At 38.5% G+C, this 18,838-nt stretch overlaps 3 protein-coding genes and 1 long non-coding RNA gene across 4 annotated transcripts; 1 reads left to right on the top strand and 3 right to left on the bottom strand.

The window, feature by feature from the left end:
• Positions 1-837: 837 nt before the first annotated feature.
• Positions 838-4,265, bottom strand: tmed3 (transmembrane p24 trafficking protein 3). Its single transcript, XM_085167993.1, has 3 exons — positions 4,020-4,265; positions 3,400-3,645; positions 838-2,375 (listed from the first exon to the last, which is right to left on the bottom strand). Exons 1-3 carry the CDS (start codon positions 4,164-4,166, stop codon positions 2,142-2,144), a joined length of 627 nt encoding a protein of 208 aa, XP_085024119.1. The 5' UTR covers positions 4,167-4,265; the 3' UTR covers positions 838-2,141.
• A 1,506-nt stretch (positions 4,266-5,771) lies between these two features.
• LOC146525914 (uncharacterized) lies at positions 5,772-7,279 on the bottom strand. The gene is made up of 3 exons (XM_085161366.1): positions 6,961-7,279; positions 6,672-6,804; positions 5,772-6,551 (listed from the first exon to the last, which is right to left on the bottom strand). Exons 1-3 carry the CDS (start codon positions 7,154-7,156, stop codon positions 6,032-6,034), a joined length of 849 nt encoding a protein of 282 aa, XP_085017492.1. The 5' UTR covers positions 7,157-7,279; the 3' UTR covers positions 5,772-6,031.
• Positions 7,280-7,962: 683 nt separating this feature from the next.
• On the top strand, positions 7,963-12,032 carry LOC146525913 (retinol dehydrogenase 13). The gene is made up of 7 exons (XM_085167969.1): positions 7,963-8,214; positions 8,507-8,647; positions 9,623-9,814; positions 10,119-10,280; positions 10,356-10,472; positions 10,641-10,845; positions 11,045-12,032. Exons 1-7 carry the CDS (start codon positions 8,139-8,141, stop codon positions 11,139-11,141), a joined length of 990 nt encoding a protein of 329 aa, XP_085024095.1. The 5' UTR covers positions 7,963-8,138; the 3' UTR covers positions 11,142-12,032.
• On the bottom strand, positions 11,574-13,863 carry LOC146525912 (uncharacterized). Its single transcript, XR_014875290.1, has 2 exons — positions 13,207-13,863; positions 11,574-13,126 (listed from the first exon to the last, which is right to left on the bottom strand). It is a non-coding gene; the product is annotated as an uncharacterized LOC146525912 (long non-coding RNA).
• Between the last annotated feature and the right edge of the window lie 4,975 nt (positions 13,864-18,838).

The raw sequence follows: 18,838 nt of genomic DNA, 5'->3' as shown, positions 1-18,838 counted from the left end.
ATGACAAAGAACTTAGAAAAAGTAGAAGAAAAAAACAAAACATAGTAAATATAAAAAGATAAATAATATAAATTTGTTCCAGGTTAAAAATTCATCTGCTAGATACTAAGAAGTGGTTTCTCTGTGTTTTAGATTTATTCACTATCAAACTACTGTTGATATCTCTGTGAAGGTTCTCAGTCATCCAGGTCATCGTAGTCTAAGGCGCTTGGAAAGAAAAGCGTCTGCCTCATGTGATTATAGGTAGAGGATCATTAGGGGGTCCATTGTCCCTCTTGGGGGGATACTCCCACAGGGCTTAAATCTGGGACTCTCCACCATGTGACCTTAGAACTGAAGAAGCTTCTCTGATGAGAGGTGAAACGTCTTCAAACAACTTAAAGAAGTCCAGACGCTGTTTTTTTCCAAGCTCCTTAGACTACTGTTGATACCACAAATGCTCCTAAATTTTAAAGTAATCACTAACAAACTTAAAAAAAAAAAACCCAAGGAGATCAAGTGTCTCTGCAATGCCTCTGGCAACTTTTTACTGAGTTTGAATCCACTTCAAACTAGAATCAAACTACTTGGAATCACTGCAAATAATTGTTCTCAGTGATCACCTTTATTACATGCTTAAACACTTCTTTCCTGATGTTACTGCCCCCCTCCCCAACATCGGCTGCCCAATAAAAAAAGAGTATGAAGGCTCACTGACTGATTTGATAAGTTTGAAAAATTATGTAAATCATATCTTATGTCTTCTGACTTATTTTCGCAGTAACTTCCACAGGACATTTACTGCCAAAGAGCACACAGGGGATGGCACATTATGGCCAAACACCCTACTGAGACACCTTGTTTTGGGGTTTCCTTTAATTTGCCACATTTCTATATAGCATTATGCACAGTGAAAGTCAAATGTTCAAGTCAAGCTGCAATAAGCAAAATACATTTTTAATGTGGCAGGACATTAGGATTAGAGTTTCCAATGGAGCTTCTTGAAAACATGGAGACCTAAAGTATTAAAGACTGTTAGAATAGCTTTAATTAAAATCTATAGTTTCCTTAATCTCTAAATTTTTAAAATTAAATAACATCGAGTATCATTGGATTTGAAAAAACATCACAGCACTCGGTACCAAACTTTAATTTGATAATGTCTAAAAACTTTCTGGCATGATTACTCTCATAATTGGCTGAAAGTAACCCTCTTTCGGGAAAAAAAACAAACCCTCTCATCTGAAAATGCTCTGGTCAGAACTGAAGAAGCCTCTAAGATGAGAGGTGAGAAACAAGAACCCAAAAAAGACATCCAGTTACCTTCCACTCAAGTGCTTGAGACTATCATGACCTGGATGACTGAGAACCTACACTGCCGTATTTAAAAAATAATAGTAATTTGTCTTCAAATCGAATTGAAATGTCAAAGAAACTATTTGTGCAAAAAATGATATCTGGTTGATACTTGGTCACTTTCCAGTGAAGAAAATGTAAAACATATAAATGAGAATCCAAAACAACAACAACAAACAAACAAAAAAACAGTAGTTGCATGTATATGTATCAGGTTATATGTATTTAAATTAAAACAGTAAACTTCAACTTGGTTGGCATGAGGAAAAAACAAATGCCTAAGCCACTCCATATGAAACAGACAAGACATGAGAGAAACGGAGCTCTCATAGCTCATAGTGATTTTGCACACATAAATTAAGGTAACAATACATATATCAGATGCTATACAACAAATAAAACTCAAATTTAAACACAATTCCTCTTTGGTTTTTATGTGTGATACTACTACAGATGACAGAAATCCACAAAGCTGCTTTTATAAGTGAAACTAGGCTACTTAATAGGCAGATCAAAATAAACATGCCCTCTCGTCCACCTCTATAAAAATAAAGTCTCTAAAGGCTGAAAGATGTCAACTGCATTTTAAACACAGACGTGAGTGGGGTTTCTTTTCAGTAGAAAGTTGTTGAACGAAAACAACTTGTGTAAAACCTGAATTCAAGTTTTGCTCGACAGGAATGTGAAAACTCCTTGATCTATCCATTTACCATTGGCTTTGATGAAAATACTAACAATATGTGCTAATATGTGTTCACATTAGCAAGCTTCCACTTGAGTTTCTTAGGGCACACTGAGACCTTGGTTTAAGTGGTAGCTGCCACAGAGCCTTTCTTGTCAGAGAAGAAGCTCTTAAGCATCATGACTTGACCGATGCCGATGACAAACAACAGGACGGTTTCTCCGATGGACCAGTAGGTGACGCGCTCCAGCAGGTGCTCTGCTTTTGTGCGATCCTGCGCCTCTCTCAGCCTGTACCATGTCTGCGAGTCAGCCACCACCTTCAGGATCTCGTGAATGGCGACGCAAGACGACTCCAACTGATAACAGAAAGATTAATGGAAATTGATCAATATGTACAGTAGAAGGTGGATTGCACAGATCAGAGTCACATAAACTCACTATACATTTGACCCTAGAGGTCTCAGTACTTGAATTAAAGAGTAGTAACACTATGCTATCCTATAGTCTGATATGAAATGCACAGTTACAACTCTTAACAATAAACACTCAACCTCTTTATTGTACTGTGCACTACATTTTACACTTTTACAATGATTGATTTTAATCTGGTATCTGCTACTTTTTTATTTAGTAAGCCATTTTAAACTCTCCTCTAGCTCTGTTTAATTTCAGCTTTTTTGCATTATTGCTATTATTACCCAATATATTTATTTAAATCAATATTTATTTTACTTTATTATATTTAAGATATCTGCTATGTCATACTATATTCTACTGACCTACATACCATTCTACTTATTTAGGTTATTTTTGATACGTTTCTTGTGGTTAACAACAAATGCTGGTTTTAAGTTGCATCAAAGGAATTTCCAAACTCTTTTGAGAAATAAAGTATGGCTTATCAGATGTTATACTCTGTGTTTTGAGAAGCAGCAATGCTGTCAAACTGTTGACATTTCTTCTTTTGACTGATTTGTGTAATTCCAGGAAAGGAGAGTGCACTTAAATACAATATTTCCTTGTGAGCTTAATGTGAATAACTCTTGCACCACCTTGTGGACATTATATAAACACCTTTAAAGCAGCAAAAATACTACACCAATTTTAGATTACTTGTTATCGCCTTACTAAGCATAACTGATATGTCTGTACTCATTTTTCATGTCAAAATACATCCTGTTTTTTCTGATTCAAATCATGATACAAACGTCTGTGATATGACATTGCAGTTCTGTCTTCTCAAGACATGCTTGTCTAATTGAAGGCAGCAATGTTTAAACATTGATAAGGTAAAAAATTAGCTATCAAGTAATCCAGCATGTTCTTAAAAAACAAACAAACTGCACCCAACACACTGAAAGCACCGTGTTCATTACTGACCTGAGTCAGAGCTGTGCTTCTTTTCATGCTGTCCAGAATAGGTTCCTCATTCCCGTGGCGGAAGTCCAGATACACTACTTTGTGTGTAAAAGTGGAGAATTCATTGCTGAAGCAAACCTTGTAGACTCCCTTCATAGTTGTGGTGTGAGAGAAGCTGTCATACTGCTTCTTCTTCTCATTATACAAGGCATTATCATGAGGATCTGTGACGAAGCAGTCCACATCATAGTTGCCCCCTGAAATAACCTAAGAGGAAATAAAACATATATAGAAGGAAAGAAAGTTGCGTCGCTGTTAAATATATTGAAGTTATTGGGTGTGGCTGTGTGTGTGTGTGTGTGCCAGCTGTTCCTCTGGGAATTATTGGGCTTCTCTTTAAAAGTCTTTATCTTGAAACGGAAAATAATCTGAGATAACATATGTTTTCAATTGATTAACAAAAACGGAGCCAAATTTAAGTAAATCAAAAGATGCATTCTGCACTATTTTACGACTAATAGACAATTATAAATTTGTTCTTGATTTCTGGAAGCAGGAGAAAAAACTTCAGCCTAAAAATTAGTCTGACAGCATCTGCTAAATGCACACACTGACGTGATGGAGCTCTCAGAGGAACTTACTTGAAAGTCTATGTCAAACTTCACGTCTTTCTCCAGCTCCTCGTGGAAACACTGCTTGTCATTGTCAGGCAGTTCAAATGTGATCTCAGTCCCAGACACCACACATGCATTCAACAGCAGCAAACAGGTGAGTGACAAATACAACATCGCGAAAATAAAGAGAAGGTGCAGGCAGACAGACTATTCTTCACTATTCAACAATGATGTTAACAGTTTGTAGTTCTGACGTGGCGCGAGCATGAAGAACTTCCGGGACACTGTTGTTTAGTTTTTTTATTAAAAAAAAAAAAATCAAACTTCTTTCAAACGTAATATAAAGACAGACAAGACTCAATTTAAGCTTTTAACGCAATTTAAAATATTTTAACACAAGTTTAGACCCACAAAGCGAAGAAATACGCTTAACCAGCTGTACAGAGATTTTAACCAATAACAGAGCATTACAACAAGTTTTCCCCTTCAAAATAAGGGCACGGGATTAACAAAAGAAGCTGGAAACGAATAGACAAACGCATTTTAATAAATAAGGGAAGTCAAGTGAATTTTGAGTTCCAAAGTAGATTAATTTGCATGCAAAATTATTACTATATATTATTACTTGCATCAGTAAAGGTTTTTAGTAAAATTATATTTTTCATGGCACAAATGTACTTCATCAGTAGTTAAATCATTCACTAATGTTCAAAGGTTCTAAGATGACTACCAGTTTAATTTCATCTGTTTCTACTGATGACAGTGTTACGTCAAATTATTAATTAAAATTGTATAAATCTGTTTTACATGGTGTTTTAATTTGAAAATCCCTGTAAGAGATGTCTGACGAGGCAAGCAGTATTTCTATACCTTATGCTATAGGGCTTTGGAGTTGACGTCACACCGCAATGCATTATGGGAGCGCAGCGCCATTTTCGGGGTCTACGAATCCAAAGCCCTATTCACTTTGCTGGAACGACGACGACAAGAATCATGCTTAAAAGCAGCTCAAAAGAAAACGGACGGTATAGAGACCGATTGCGTCCAGAGGTGAAGCAGCGTTACTTGAAAAAAATAGAGTGCATCGCAAATCTGGACCCGTACGAAATACGGCAGTGGAGTAAAGACCCAGACGACCTACTGCCACTGTCCTACCCCGATGTCTTCGCCTATCTTGTTTGTGGAGTAAGCGCCTACACAGCGAACCAGTTCCGAAATTACAAGTCACTGGAGGCGCACATCCAATTTACCAACGGCTGGGTGCAAGATTTGGGTATTTTCAAGCCGCCAAACTCTGAGTACGTCGTCATCCATACCAAGGTAAGTCAGCTGAAGCGCATCAAGTGTAATAGCCATTTTCCACCCCCCACCATAATTAATGTTATACATTTATCATCGAACTGCTAAAATATCGTTATCATATTATGTGCCCATAATTGTAAAGTAGATGCAAATTAACACTGATAATCGGGCAAATTATTAACGCCAATTCGTGTCCTCCCTGTCTCATTTCATTTATTGTCAACCTTGTCCTTGTATGTTACAGGTACTGCACTCCCAAAGATTGAATGAACCTGCATTACGACCATGGGTAATTGTAAGCACCACGGGGAAGGTCGAAGCTGCACACTGCACCTGTATGGCCGGAGTTGCTGAGACCTGCACCCATGTCGCTGCACTTCTATTTAAAGTGGAGGCAACAGTGAGGATCCGTGGCACAAAGACTGTCAGAAATGCAGCCGCGAGTGGTCACAAAGTTTTTCCTTCTGGTATCTAGTTTTCTGTCAGAAGTGCATTGAAATATGTATAACTTGATTTCAAACCTGCAGCACTTACCATGTAACAATTGTCAAACTGTAAAATAAAGAGTGAAATACAGTTATTTGTTATCTTGCTTTTATTATAACGTCATTTTAGTGAAACAGGTACAGAAATGGTTACATAACGTAATGTCAGTGTGTTCATACAATAACACATAAAAAAAAAGGTTTTACTAGTACTGTCTTCAGAGACATACTGAGAGTTTTCACAATTATTAATTAACAAGTACAAGTCTCATGTGTGCCTGGTTTCACTACCACACTAGGGCACATGTTAACCAAAACACAACACACCCTCACAATTTTATTAATGAAGGTAACGTCTTCACCCTCACATGGAAGAAGAGGACGGATTGGCATGGTGGTATGTAGCATTTTGAACTTGTTGCGCAAACTGCCAATTACTCGCTCGACATGGATTCTTAGGTGTGCAATGGCTCGTGTATTTTCTATGTCCTTGGCATCTAGTTGACAGAAGCCCCTTGTAAATGCTGGGATCTTAACCTCCGCACACATCATTCCCACCGCATCTCTGATGTCAAAGCCTCTGTCAGCCAAAACTACATCCCCTGGTAACAGCTTGTTAAGTATTCCACATTGCTCTGTGATGTGTTTATCTGATGCACTGTCCATCTCTGGCTGCTCTCCTGTGGTAACTTCTGCTGGGGCTTCACCTTCACATTCTGCAGCTCCATTGTGAAAGCCTGTCCAATAAAAAGAGTGCAAATACACAAGGGAATTTTAAAGTGGTTTATACATTAAGGCAGTATGAATACTCAAATGTTTGTGTTAATTGACTAAGATCAACTTTTAAAATAAGAGACTGTGGTTGGGGGTGCGGTTGTTGTTTACCTCCTACTAGTGCTTTTTTTGTTGCCGTTGTGTTCGCCTCCTGTGACGGTCTGACTGTGATGTTCGGATTTCGGAGTGCCCCATGTGTAGCGTTGGTACCCAGTCTGGATTTGTTTGATCCATTTCATAGGCAGGCTTCCCTACAGTTGTGCAAAAGAATTAGCGAATCTTTACATAGCACATATGTCTGCAAAGTCACTCCATTCATGTTTGATCGCAATTTCTATAACTTCCGAGACCACCAACGATAATATTATTCAGCTATAAAGTGTGATATGAACATATCTAGCACTTACCGGAATGAAAATGTCTGGAGCACACCAAGTGATATGGGGAGATGGAACAGAACTTGATATCAGCTCGTCTCACGGCTGCTAGCCAGGCTCGACGCCTTCGTTTGGTAACATCCGATACATGAGCTCCTTGATATTGCTTCCAGGTTGGGAAAGCATAAAAAGACAACCCAAGCTTATTCCCGTGCCGATCGAACATTGCAGCCGACCACACAGCAAGTACGAACCATTGCTGTGCTTTCGCTCCTTCGTCGCTTGCTCTTAGACCCCGAAAATGGCGGATCAGGCCAAAATCCTTTCCACGCCCACCCCCGTGACATCACGCTCCGGGCTTTGGAGCGTGATGTCACGGGGGATAATTTATATTATAAATTTATATTACAAATAATATTATCGTCTGTTTGCAGTGGGAGTAACTCACTGCAAACAGATGCTCGTAATTCAGTACAAGGTGTGTCCTGAGCACATAATAGTACTAACTATTACTACCATTACAAACAAACAAACAAAAATAAATCATAACAAAGTAATACACAACCAAGGTTCTACTTTGCAATACATTTTTAAAAATGTATTTTACCTGACATTTAGAGCATGCCTGCACAAGCTGAATGGCTGCTTTAAGTAAACTCTTTAGTACACGAGTCAGCAAGCTGCCGCATTACGCCCTATTGTCTCTTGGTGGGTGTGTTTTGCGTGGCATTCGTTCTGATGTTTGATATATATATATATATATTACCAGATACATTCCCCCACAATGCCAAAACAAATATTCACTGTACTTGAAAGCTTAAACAAACCCCAAACCAAAACCAAATAACACACAACCAACAAAAACAAAACAAAAACAAACAAAAAAAACCAAAAAAAACAAGTATGTCGTACATGACAGCAAGGAAATACATATTTAAACCAATGACTGTTTTCTACAGTCATTGATTTAAACCAATGATTGATTTAAACGGAAACTTATTCTGAAAAATCTCCCTTAAGTTCCACCACGCCCTCCACTTCCGGTTTATCGTTACAACTACAAAACGGGAAAACACGTATTTGTCGTTTTCGCCGTTGTTTGTGGTAGCTGACCTAAAGTTCCTTCCACAAAAACAGATCGTTGACTGCAAGTCTGCAACAATATTAACATTTCAGCCTCTTATATAAGTTCCAGAATTGCTTAAACAATGCAAAACTACGCAGAGGCTGTTAAGGACTTCACCGAGAGACATGCAACTTGCCTCACAGTTGTCTTTGTTGCAGGTAAGCCTAATTCTTAAATTATTAAATGCATACTGTTTAAGCTTTGTTAACTTGCACATTTAGTAGGATTTCTGATACGGTAATGAAAGGAGATCAGGTAAGCACTTTGTTCTGTCATGACAGATTATTGCTGTTACTCGTAGGTGTGAAATTCTAGAAATATATAACCGTATGTAGCTGCTTGATTTAGCTTAGAATAAACATAAGGGTAAAAGGTAGTAAAAGGTCAAATGAAAGGTCTTCAGGACATTCTCTTACACCCTGTTCATAGCATGAATATATTTTTTGTCAGGGGTAGGCGTGCTGGCCTTCCGCAGATGGATGGCAGGAGGAGTGTGTCGGAGCAAGGCCAGGCTGGAAGGGAAAACAGTCCTCATCACTGGAGCCAACACTGGTATTGGGAAAGAGACAGCCCTGGACATGGCCCAGAGAGGTGTGTTTGTTTGTTTGTTAAAGAAAAGTACAGAAAAACAAAAACATATGCAAAGGCTGTGTCTCACGTCCTGTACATGGGTGTAGGTCATCTTCTGCACAATGAGCTACCAGAAGATTTTCTGTAATTTCGCAACTTATTTCAGTTTAAGCTGGATTTCTATATTGTGTAGAAAAAAGACACACTGTTATAATTGCACTACTTTTTCTCATATTAAGATAGCACCAGGATTAAATATGCAGATAAACATCTGTACAGTGACAGACAGAGGAGATTCACTGGTCTAAACCACTTAAGTGGAATGCATGTGACCCGTGGTGTAAAATGAGTTTGAAATCATATCAGCAATCTGGAACCATGAATTCTGCTTTCCGGCCATCAGTCTGTCCCTGAAGCTCAAGGTCACTTGGGTTATACAGCAGAGCAATGATGCAGAACACATCAGAAAGTCTACTTCTGAATGGCTTCAAAAAAATAAAGTAATAAAAAGATATGGTTTTAGAGTGCCCTAGTCCAAATCCAGACTTAAATATGATTAATATAGTTTGACATTACCGTAAACACGCCATTCATACGCTCCATATAAAATAAGAGTTTGCCCTTATGTTTGGATATTGACTCCTAAGAGTTACTTAACTTAAAACTAATAGAAGGGTTTTGCTGACATTTTTTTTTTTACATTCTTTTAATTAAATGAAGCACTGCCAAAAATGATGAATTAAATTTCTATATAGATGTGTAAAAAGAAACCATATCTACAGTCCTGTTTTGGACATTTGGTACTTAATGAAGAATATTATATAATAACCATTCAGTAACAACCCAAAAATGATAGAATATTAAATAATAAGTGTCAATGACAATGACAGTAGGTAAAAATAAATCTTTAACCTCAACTAGTACTTTGGTTGCACATTCTCTGGTGTTTACATGTAAATATGAGTCACTTTTGTATGTTTTTTCTTTTTCTCCAAGGGGCCAGAGTGATCCTGGCCTGCAGGGACATGACTAAAGCCCGTATTGCAGCAGATGAGATCCGTCAGAAGAGTGGGAATGGCAATGTGGTGGTAAAGAAGCTTGATCTGGCCTCACTACAGTCTGTCAGAGACTTAGCCAAAGATGTGGAAAAGAATGAGGAGCGCTTAGACATCCTCATTAACAATGCAGGTATTGCAGCAGTTCTACTTGTTTTTTTTTAATGTCTCTGTAAAGCACTTTGAATCACCTTGCTGTTGAAATGTGCTATATAAATAAACTTGCCTTGCCTTGCTTTACCTTAGTCAGTTAGTAGAAGTTAAATGTTGTCATCTTTATGGGATCCTCATACAGATTTTTAGGAGGGTAGAATAAGTTATTTGGGGTTGAATGATACTGGCAGACACTGAGAAATTAGTTAGTTGTATGTTTTTATTTTTTGTAATTTTCTTACTTTCTTGGTTTGTTTGTTTTTTTTTTTCAATTTTTTTTTTAGGTATTATGATGTGTCCTAAGTGGAAGACCGAAGACGGCTTTGAAATGCAATTTGGCGTCAACCACCTGGGACATTTTCTTCTCACCAACTGTCTCCTTGACCTGCTGAAGAAGTCGGCACCAAGTCGCATTGTGATTGTCTCCAGCCTGGCGCATGAGAGAGGTAAAATCTTGGCGCTAAAGTCGAACAACCAAAAATTTTTCTTTGTCACACCTGTTTAAAATAAATTTCTTGCAGGTCAGATACACTTTGATGACATTAACGTTGATAAAGACTACACCCCTCAGAAGAGCTACCGACAAAGCAAGCTGGCCAACGTTCTCTTTGGCAAAGAACTGGCTACAAGACTGAACGGTAGTGTGACAGGAGTTCAGACACGTGTATAATATACAGTATGTTACAAATAACCATTTTACCTCCTGTTTTCTATCTTTGTATCTTGAGTTAATGAGCATTGTTACCATGATTTTTACACTAGTACAGTGTTTGATGCACGCCTTTTTCTGATGGACCTCTCATTAGGCAGCGGTGTAACCGTCTACAGTCTTCATCCGGGGGTCATCCGCACAGAGTTAGGCCGCCATCTATTTAATTCATTTCCTATGTGGAAGATAATGCTAGCAAAGGTCTTCATGAAGTTGGTCAAAAATCCCTGGGAAGGAGCCCAGACCACCATCTACTGTGCTGTGGACGAGAGCCTGGCAAACTCCAGTGGCCTCTACTACAGGCAAGTACATCTGACTGGAGAAAAATGATGTGATCACAGTAGAAAAAGAAATGCTCTTATCCTACCAATTAATTAGTCTAATATTAACAGAGGCTGAGATAAACAACAATAGAGTGAAAGGTTTTTAATACAAGCAGTTTGCAACCACACTGTATGACACTCTTCATGATTTATCTCTTTTCTTCATTCCACCATACAGCGACTGTGCTCCCAAAAAGCCAGCACCACAGGCCCTGAATGATGCTGCAGCCAAGAAGCTGTGGGACCTCAGTGCTTCCATGGTTGGTCTGTCTTAAGCACAGCAGCCTGCCATGCCTTTATCAGCCCTGCTGTTTTTTGGCATTTCAGCGACCCTGTTTATATGGGCAAATAAAGTGCTAATCATTACAGCCTTGCACATCACAATACACAATTTGATGTGCAATAAGATTTCTTTCCTGCTCAAATTTTATAGAGTTTGCAGAACCAGATTTTGCACTATTTACTCTACTCAGTATGCACTTATTAAAATCATGGGTGTTGCTTAGTCTTTATTTTATATATACTCTGTATACTTTGCATACTTTATCATTTGCACAGGTACCCCAGTGTGTACCTGTGCATTACAGCTATATCCTTATGAGAACAAGGTGATAATTACTTATTATTCTGCCATTTGGGCTTATTTTGACAGCATGTTCTCATATATAATATTTGAGAACATGCTGACACCAAAACACCAAAAAAAATATTTTTTATTTTTTTTGGTGTTGTTGATTTTGTATTGGGTTAATATGTAAACGGAGAGGTAGAATGTGTTGAAGCAGGGCTGAACCAAAGGAAGTGACCTTAAGCGCTAGCAGCCGTGGGAAGATTGTTGTACTTGACAGGAGAGAGTTGTCTACCAGGTGTAGAGAGAGAGAGAGTAGATGCCCGAGGGGTAGAGAGCAAGTTGGATACACCCAGTACTGTAAGTCCAAAACACTCGTCAACTCACTGAGAGCCCTCCTGTGTGTGTGTGCGTGTGTGTGTGCATGTGCGTGCGTTTGCGTGCATGCATTTACAAGAAAATTGTGATGTTGTGTACTTTTTGTTCTCTAAGTTGAGAGTTAACTTAAAGACTGAAGGTAACATAAATAAGTGTCAAGCAAGAAACCACCAGCTGTTAAAATCTTTTGGCAATAAATCTGGCGACAAGTGTCAACACGTGCAATGACTCAACACTTTCAATGCATTTATACATTTTTTTTTATTTATTTATGGGAAGTTATGGCTGTAAAGTATCTGCAATATTTGAAGCTTGTAGTCATACAAACCTAGAATTGCGCAGCCATTTATCAGCACATTTGACAATGATGAAAACAGCGAATAAGACCCCATTCTAATATAAAGGACTCTCTCGTTCATAGATTTTAAGAGTTAAAAGACGAGGAAAAGAAGCTGAAAATTCTCAGGTGTTCGGAGGGATCTGTCATTTGATGCGAACAATTCAAACTGCTTTTTAAAAGTAAAAGTCACAAGATTTAGTGACGTGAATGTGATTCCTTTGACCATCCTGAATATTTGAGTTTGCAAACTGTAAGACATCGCATACGTTTTTTTTCTCTATCAACGCCTTTAAACCCACAGTTCGTTCTCCTATAGTTCTTATGCAGTGTGATCCTTATGTCAGGCCCACTCAGCTGTAATTAAAGTGTAAAAATGTTTGTGGGTGTGAAAGTCATGTCAGTACGCTGGCACGCATCACATTCAAGTTACTCACCTAGTTGTTTTTTTTTCACATTCAGCAGTTATGTCATTTTCCATGTACAGTCAATGGATTATGCTAGTCATGCTGTGTCATGTCAGGCTGAGACCCTGTTGCTTTCTAAACTTTGTGTCGTAGAAACCAAGCTTTCAGTATTGTAACTCAACTGTTCTTGTGTTAAGTCTTACAGCAGAGCCCCAAACAGGCAAGTCTTTTTTTTTAATAAGTCACTCTAGACAGATCACAAATTTGCAAGGTTACATAAGTGTCATTGTAGATAGTTATACATTCGCACAAACCCCATTCCATGTTTTAAAGCCACATTTTAAAACGTGAAACTCTATTCATTCTAACAACTCCCAACATGTTTAAAATGCAAACATAAATCAGAAAGCACAGAAACTAGCATTCAGCATGTTTCACCAGTAATAAACTCAATGACTGAATTACCCCATGTTCTGTAGTTCAGATGTTACCTCTTCAGTATCTGTAGGTAATGTCATGCACATGCCCTTATCAGTTCTCCGTCCAACGGATACAGAATCTATAGCTGGGCTGGAAAAGTGATAAGGAGATGTGAGTGACCACAGTACCAGAAAAGCATCTGTTTAATCTGTTAAACTATGACGAAGTACCTATTTCTCAGGACAAAAAGGACTCCAAAGAGTGTTGAAAGTTTGTGTAGTTTTCAAGTTGCTGAAAATGAACCGCATGAACCTGGCATCCATTTCCTCGAAATCCCGACCCTGAAGGTGGTGTTCTCGAGATTTGGAGCAGAAGATTTCTGATGTTTCACTCCCATTGTTGAGCCGTGGAGGAAGTCGGTCTGCCGAGGAAAAAAAGTCCCTCTCTGTCTTTCTTTACTTTGTCTGCCGGCTTCACAGATCCTCACTCAGCAAAGGACTTGTTAAGTCTTAACCAGTCAAAGTGGGGTCCTGTAGCAGTGGCCTTTCACTGTTTGACTGCTGACAAACTTTTAAGGACACACCCCACTGATGAGTTTTATTTCACCGCAGCCCCGCCTGGCTTGGAGGATTTCTAGTCTGCCATTGGTTCGTTTTCAGAACTTACCATACCTGCCCCCTGGCTCCTGAGGACAGGAGCCAGATAGTTCTTCCAATTGTCAATCATGGTGGATATCAGCCAGTGGGATGAGAGAGACCAAACTTGGTGGGTGTGTTTCCCACAGGTGTGGCTGAGAAACACATTCCAATATGTACATACCTGTCAGCTCCTCTGGTATTCAGCTGCTCCTAGAAAGTGAGACCTCTGTTGACCACTGGCTCTCCCCTTTCCTCCTCCGGGGGCCCATGCAGAGGTAGAAGGAAATAGCTCTCATTTCAGTTGCACACATAAGCAATTTTATATCCATGCTGTTTGTCTACTCAATTCTTTCTGTAAGTGTACCACTTCCTTTAATATGATGGGATCCCATACGAGATGCCAATAGGAAAAAAATGGCTTTGCTTATGCCTTGAAGGCTTTTTTTCAGTATAAACACATGTAAGAAATATTTCAAAAGTGGCTTTTCAGTGGAGAAACAATATGGCATATCATGGTATATCAAGGCAGCTTTAGGTTCCTATGAACCAGACTATCCTGACATATTTTATTATTATTATTATTAGTCCTTTATTTATCCAGGTAAAAAAATTGAGATTAAAAATCTCATTTTCAAGAGAGACCTGGCATCATGGCAACAAAAGTCAAAATACACATACCACATAAGTATATAACATTTAAAACAAATACAATATCCCATAACAACGTGTAAAATATACAATAACCACCTTGATATGTGGTGTCAGCTAGCACACAGGTGTAGGTGCTGGCATGCACTATCCCCCCCAGCAAAGAACATCCTTTTGCTCCCTCTGAAGATCATAAAGGCTCACTGAGAGTGTGTTTGGAGTGGAGATTTTTTGTTGTCTGCCCTTCTGGTATGCAGGTTCCTCTCGTTCCATAATCAAGCTTTCTCTCCTGCACCTCCTTTTCTTCCTCTATGAGACTACAGAGGTAAACCACGCGGGCCTGAGGCAGGTGCAGGATTGCAGGTTTATAGCATTTGAGGGCCTAAAGCAGAGCAGCCTATGCCGTGACTACCTTTGGACGAGTCTGTGCATGTGTTGAGCTAAATCAGAGCAGTTATCGTGGCTACAGTTTACTGTCGCCAGTCATTATGCTTAAAGAGAACCTGCAGATTTCTCATCATTGCACTGTTTGCTGTTTTTACTAAAATCCTTTAACCCAGGAACAACCCTGCTACCCACTTTGATGAAGATGATTCAATACATGGAAATATTAAAATCTCACAAAAAAGAGTTACAGTGATACTATCAATATATCCCCCCAAATTCTCATCTTTCTTTGAGTTATAAGGGAATTCTGTTTGCGCCATGTGCCAGCTGACTTCAGGGGTTCCCAAGTTCACAGACACGATTCATACATACTGAAGTATGCTAATACAGTTATTTAAAAAAAAACTACTCCACAGGTTAAACCAGTGTCCCTGATGCCAATTGCCATAAAAGCTGAAACCACCAACAGCTTAAATGAACGAAAATAAAATAAATATTAACAATAATAATAATGCCCAGTTTTTGTGTTTTTTCTGGGGTGTATTACATAACTTACTTGCAGTGTAGGGGTTAGACCACAGCCGACTTTAAATAAGATGAAACTATGCCTCATGTACTGCAGAGATTTTGGCACTGAAATGCTAGTGGAATGACGTGGAACTACAATACTGTGAAATGTGATTTAATTCAATAAAGAGTGTATCATAAAGTTGTTTACATTTTAATGGAGGTGTTCAGTTGTCTCTCAAGGGTAGAAAATGCTGCTAACATGAACACCTTTGTTGCATAATACAATGTAGTTGAGTATTTGAATTTTAGGCTCTGGTTCAGGGCTGGACTGCATTATGTAGTGAGGCGTTTTTTTAATTCTTTGTATTTATTTAATCCCTATTCTTTCTTTGGAGTCCTGAAAACCCAGTGGCTTAGAAAAAATGCTCAAAATGATTCTTTAATCAACATGACACTTTGTGATTTTTCCCAATTTCTACGATTTTTCCACAGGTGACTTCAAAGTGATAAAACATTTCTAATGGTTAAATACAACTGATGTTTTTTTTAATATGCACTTTACTGGTAATGGGCGTTGACAGTTGTTTTTACACAGCACCACCCTCCAAAATCCCAAATAAGCCAACTGGAATTTCTATTTTTGGAGTTTTATTGCAGATTCTTTATCAAAAATCTAACAGGACCTCTCTGGTGTTGAATTGACCTAAAACACATTTGTGTGAAAGGTTAATATACTCTTTCAGTGGCTTTCAGTGACTCTCTCACTGTTATTTCAAAATGCTTTTTGTACTTTGCAACTTTGTCCCAAAGGTATAAAATTAGAGAATCACAACTGTGTCAACTGCGTCTGTGTTAATTGACCATGTGCATTTTGTGCCCACATGACCCTGTAGTACTGAAATTGCATTGTTAGCGTGACACTCATGCTTATATTTGTGGGACTAGACAAAAAGGGCATATCAGGATCAGGGGTGTCTGTAAGAATTCCAGGGTCCAGGCTAGAGGGAGGATTTTCAGAGGGTTGTGAGGGGTTGTTGGGCCCGGAGGCTGTGTCCTGTCACAGGGGATAACAGCATTGTTGAGTGAGCACATAGACAGCAGGGCAGGTGCTGAGTCAGCTGTCTGCCTGATTTAGCATACGCTGTGCTGCTCTGGATGTTTCAACGTACGATTCCCACCGGCTCCTCGAGTCAGGAGATACAACCCCCACAAATCTCCTCAAAAATGAAATATTGTTTAACATATTATACAAAGGACATCAGTTTAAATAAAAGAAAGAAATATAAAACCAAGCAACCTAAAATGTTCTAAAGTTAAAACGACTGGTAAAGTCAACTTTATCTGTAGTATTTTGAAATCAATTGCATGTTCTGAACACATTTTATCTGTAAAAAAATGTTTGCGGTGTCATAAAGGTTTAGTAAATATAAAACTGCTTTAAAATGTGTCACTAAAAGGGGGAAAAATACTGGAAAATCATCTTTTGACTTTACTTAGTAGTATAGTATTCTTCCCCTCAGTGTTATGCAGCTGTTTTCTGCCTGATTTCACATCCTGCTTTTGATATTTTGTGATGTCTTAGCATACCATCAGGGGAGGAAGAGCTGTAGCCATCTCTGCTTGCATTGTTATCGATTATTTAGTTGACTTGCTCTTGCCAGTGTGAAAGTCTGGTGCTAAGCAAACAGGCGTCAACCTCTCTTTATCCAGTTCCGGGATGTTGTGGGAACATCTGAAAACCAGAGCCACTCATGTGTACCAGAGGAGATCCGCTAAAACATCTTCTGTCCCTCACTGGGATTAGTGGGCACAGATTCCTGGCCCCTCTGCTCTGAGGCTCCAGCCAGTGCGCTTATCGCTGTTCTCTTATGCTTGCAGAAGTGTTTCCATAAAATCAGAGTAAAATATGTAAATAATGAACCTGTTTAGATGAAATTCATGATAGTAGGGCCAAGATAGATATCTAAATCTGATGCCCGTCTTTCTAAAAATACACTAATCTAATGTAAGTCTCTCAGGTCACTACAACAGTGCTTGTTTGACAACACTATTATAAATTACACAGACAGAAGGTGAAACCTCCTCACTCATATTTTGGAAGTTTTATTTTATGACCTTACACTAACACCAATGATTTGAGTATTAAAAAATTGTTAATTTGGAAAAATGGCTACCAAAAACAAACTCGTGCACTGTAAACATTTAAATTAATATCTAGCCACACAAGATCATTTCCTTTGGTTTCAGAACTCTGCATCAGCCATGAGATGTCATCCATGTATCACACGCAATCTTAGCCCTGGCCAGGCAGTGAGGAGAAGTACACCATGGTGTGTGAAATCACACCCTGGATGGACTCCGGTCAGTGGAACGTCCCTGCATGATTCCTCAGCAATGCAGAAGCTTTTCCACCAGATTGAAACAAACAAACAACCAGATTATTTATCCTGAAATTATAATCCCTGTGTAACTGTTGCTGTTGAGTTTAGATCAAAGGGCTTAAATGAGTTATTCTGATGAGCTCTTTTGTACAACCTGTTTATGAAGGAATAGGCCTGTTTTGTTTTTGGGTTTTTTCCACAGCAAGAAATGCACATGTGCGTTTATTAACCGGCAATGGCCAAATTCCATTTCGCTGGTTTTGTCTTTTGTACCCTTGTATTGAGTTATTCTTAATCAGCCATTGTTGGCAGGTCCGGGGGACTTCCTGCATTATTCTGTTATTAATCAAAATACCCATAACACTTTATTCAAAAATCCTGAACAGATGTTTATTTTATTCCAATTTTGAACAATACACACCACATATGTTGAAATGACAAAATTACCTCTGTTGAGACCCTAACCAAGATATGGCTGGAGAAAACCATGTTTAGTTGGAAGAAAAATAAATGAAGCGTGGTTTCTGATCACTATTGATATTCACTTGTTTGAAATTTACAATTTATGTTAACAATTCAGAGCCATTTAACAAATGCCCTATTTGTGCAAAATTGATGTCCCCACGTAATGGCCCTGGTTGCATCATATTGGCAGCGATGTGGGGTGGCTCATTTCCACGCACAAGTTGGCCAATCAGTTTCACCGTTTTTTGACATCAGTTGATGTCCATATTTCTCCAGTTACTGACTGGCGACTTATGGCCTTGTTTTGGAATGACCAGTGGTCCTCCTCCTCTTCATCATCTTCCAAAACTTTAATCTCAGAGAATATTTTTGCCATTTTTAGAAGCAGCCACACAAGCAATGCTATAAATTTGTTGTATCCCACCTACAATTTGCTGGTTGGATAGAGTGTGAGAACCTATAGACGCTTTCTAAAAGACAGACGGTAGAACATGTACGGGGGAGGTTACAGTGTGAAGATGTGCTATTATACTTTCTCACAGAAAACGAGACAAAGCATAGAGTCATATCTTAAGAAATCCTAATAAACATACAACAGTACACAATGGGTAAAAGTTGGTGTTTTTACAAATCATGTTAAATAATATATATATTTTTTGATTAACCTAAGTTTACAGTTCTTTTATTTATTCAGCTTATTTGCATTTTAGTATTTGTCAGTATTTATAAATGTCATTTTGATGTTATTGCTATTATTATTATTTTTTGGTTTGGTTTCATTTTGTTGTATTTGCTGTGTTTTGTTTTGTGTTGTAAATTTAATACATTTTAAA

This window comes from Neolamprologus multifasciatus, chromosome 1 (genome assembly GCF_963576455.1).
Source record: "Neolamprologus multifasciatus chromosome 1, fNeoMul1.2, whole genome shotgun sequence".
Taxonomy (NCBI): Eukaryota; Metazoa; Chordata; class Actinopteri; order Cichliformes; family Cichlidae; genus Neolamprologus; species Neolamprologus multifasciatus.
This window is presented reverse-complemented; position numbering and strand designations above follow the sequence as displayed.

Excerpts from the sequence above, each read along its gene's own strand:
- tmed3 (XM_085167993.1), bottom strand. The coding sequence starts at position 4,166 with ATGTTGTATTTGTCACTCACCTGTTTGCTGCTGTTGAATGCATGTGTG. Across the intron at positions 3,646-4,019 it reads AGTTTGACATAGACTTTCAA|GTTATTTCAGGGGGCAACTA; the intron begins GTAAGTTCCTCT and ends ATTTCCTCTTAG. Across the intron at positions 2,376-3,399 it reads GAAGCACAGCTCTGACTCAG|TTGGAGTCGTCTTGCGTCGC; the intron begins GTCAGTAATGAA and ends TTCTGTTATCAG.
- LOC146525914 (XM_085161366.1), bottom strand. The coding sequence starts at position 7,156 with ATGTTCGATCGGCACGGGAATAAGCTTGGGTTGTCTTTTTATGCTTTC. Across the intron at positions 6,805-6,960 it reads CTCCAGACATTTTCATTCCG|GGAAGCCTGCCTATGAAATG; the intron begins GTAAGTGCTAGA and ends GCACAACTGTAG. Across the intron at positions 6,552-6,671 it reads CGGCAACAAAAAAAGCACTA|TTCCCTTGTGTATTTGCACT; the intron begins GTAGGAGGTAAA and ends ACCACTTTAAAA.
- LOC146525913 (XM_085167969.1), top strand. The coding sequence starts at position 8,139 with ATGCAAAACTACGCAGAGGCTGTTAAGGACTTCACCGAGAGACATGCA. Across the intron at positions 8,215-8,506 it reads CACAGTTGTCTTTGTTGCAG|GGGTAGGCGTGCTGGCCTTC; the intron begins GTAAGCCTAATT and ends ATTTTTTGTCAG. Across the intron at positions 10,846-11,044 it reads TCCAGTGGCCTCTACTACAG|CGACTGTGCTCCCAAAAAGC; the intron begins GCAAGTACATCT and ends TCCACCATACAG.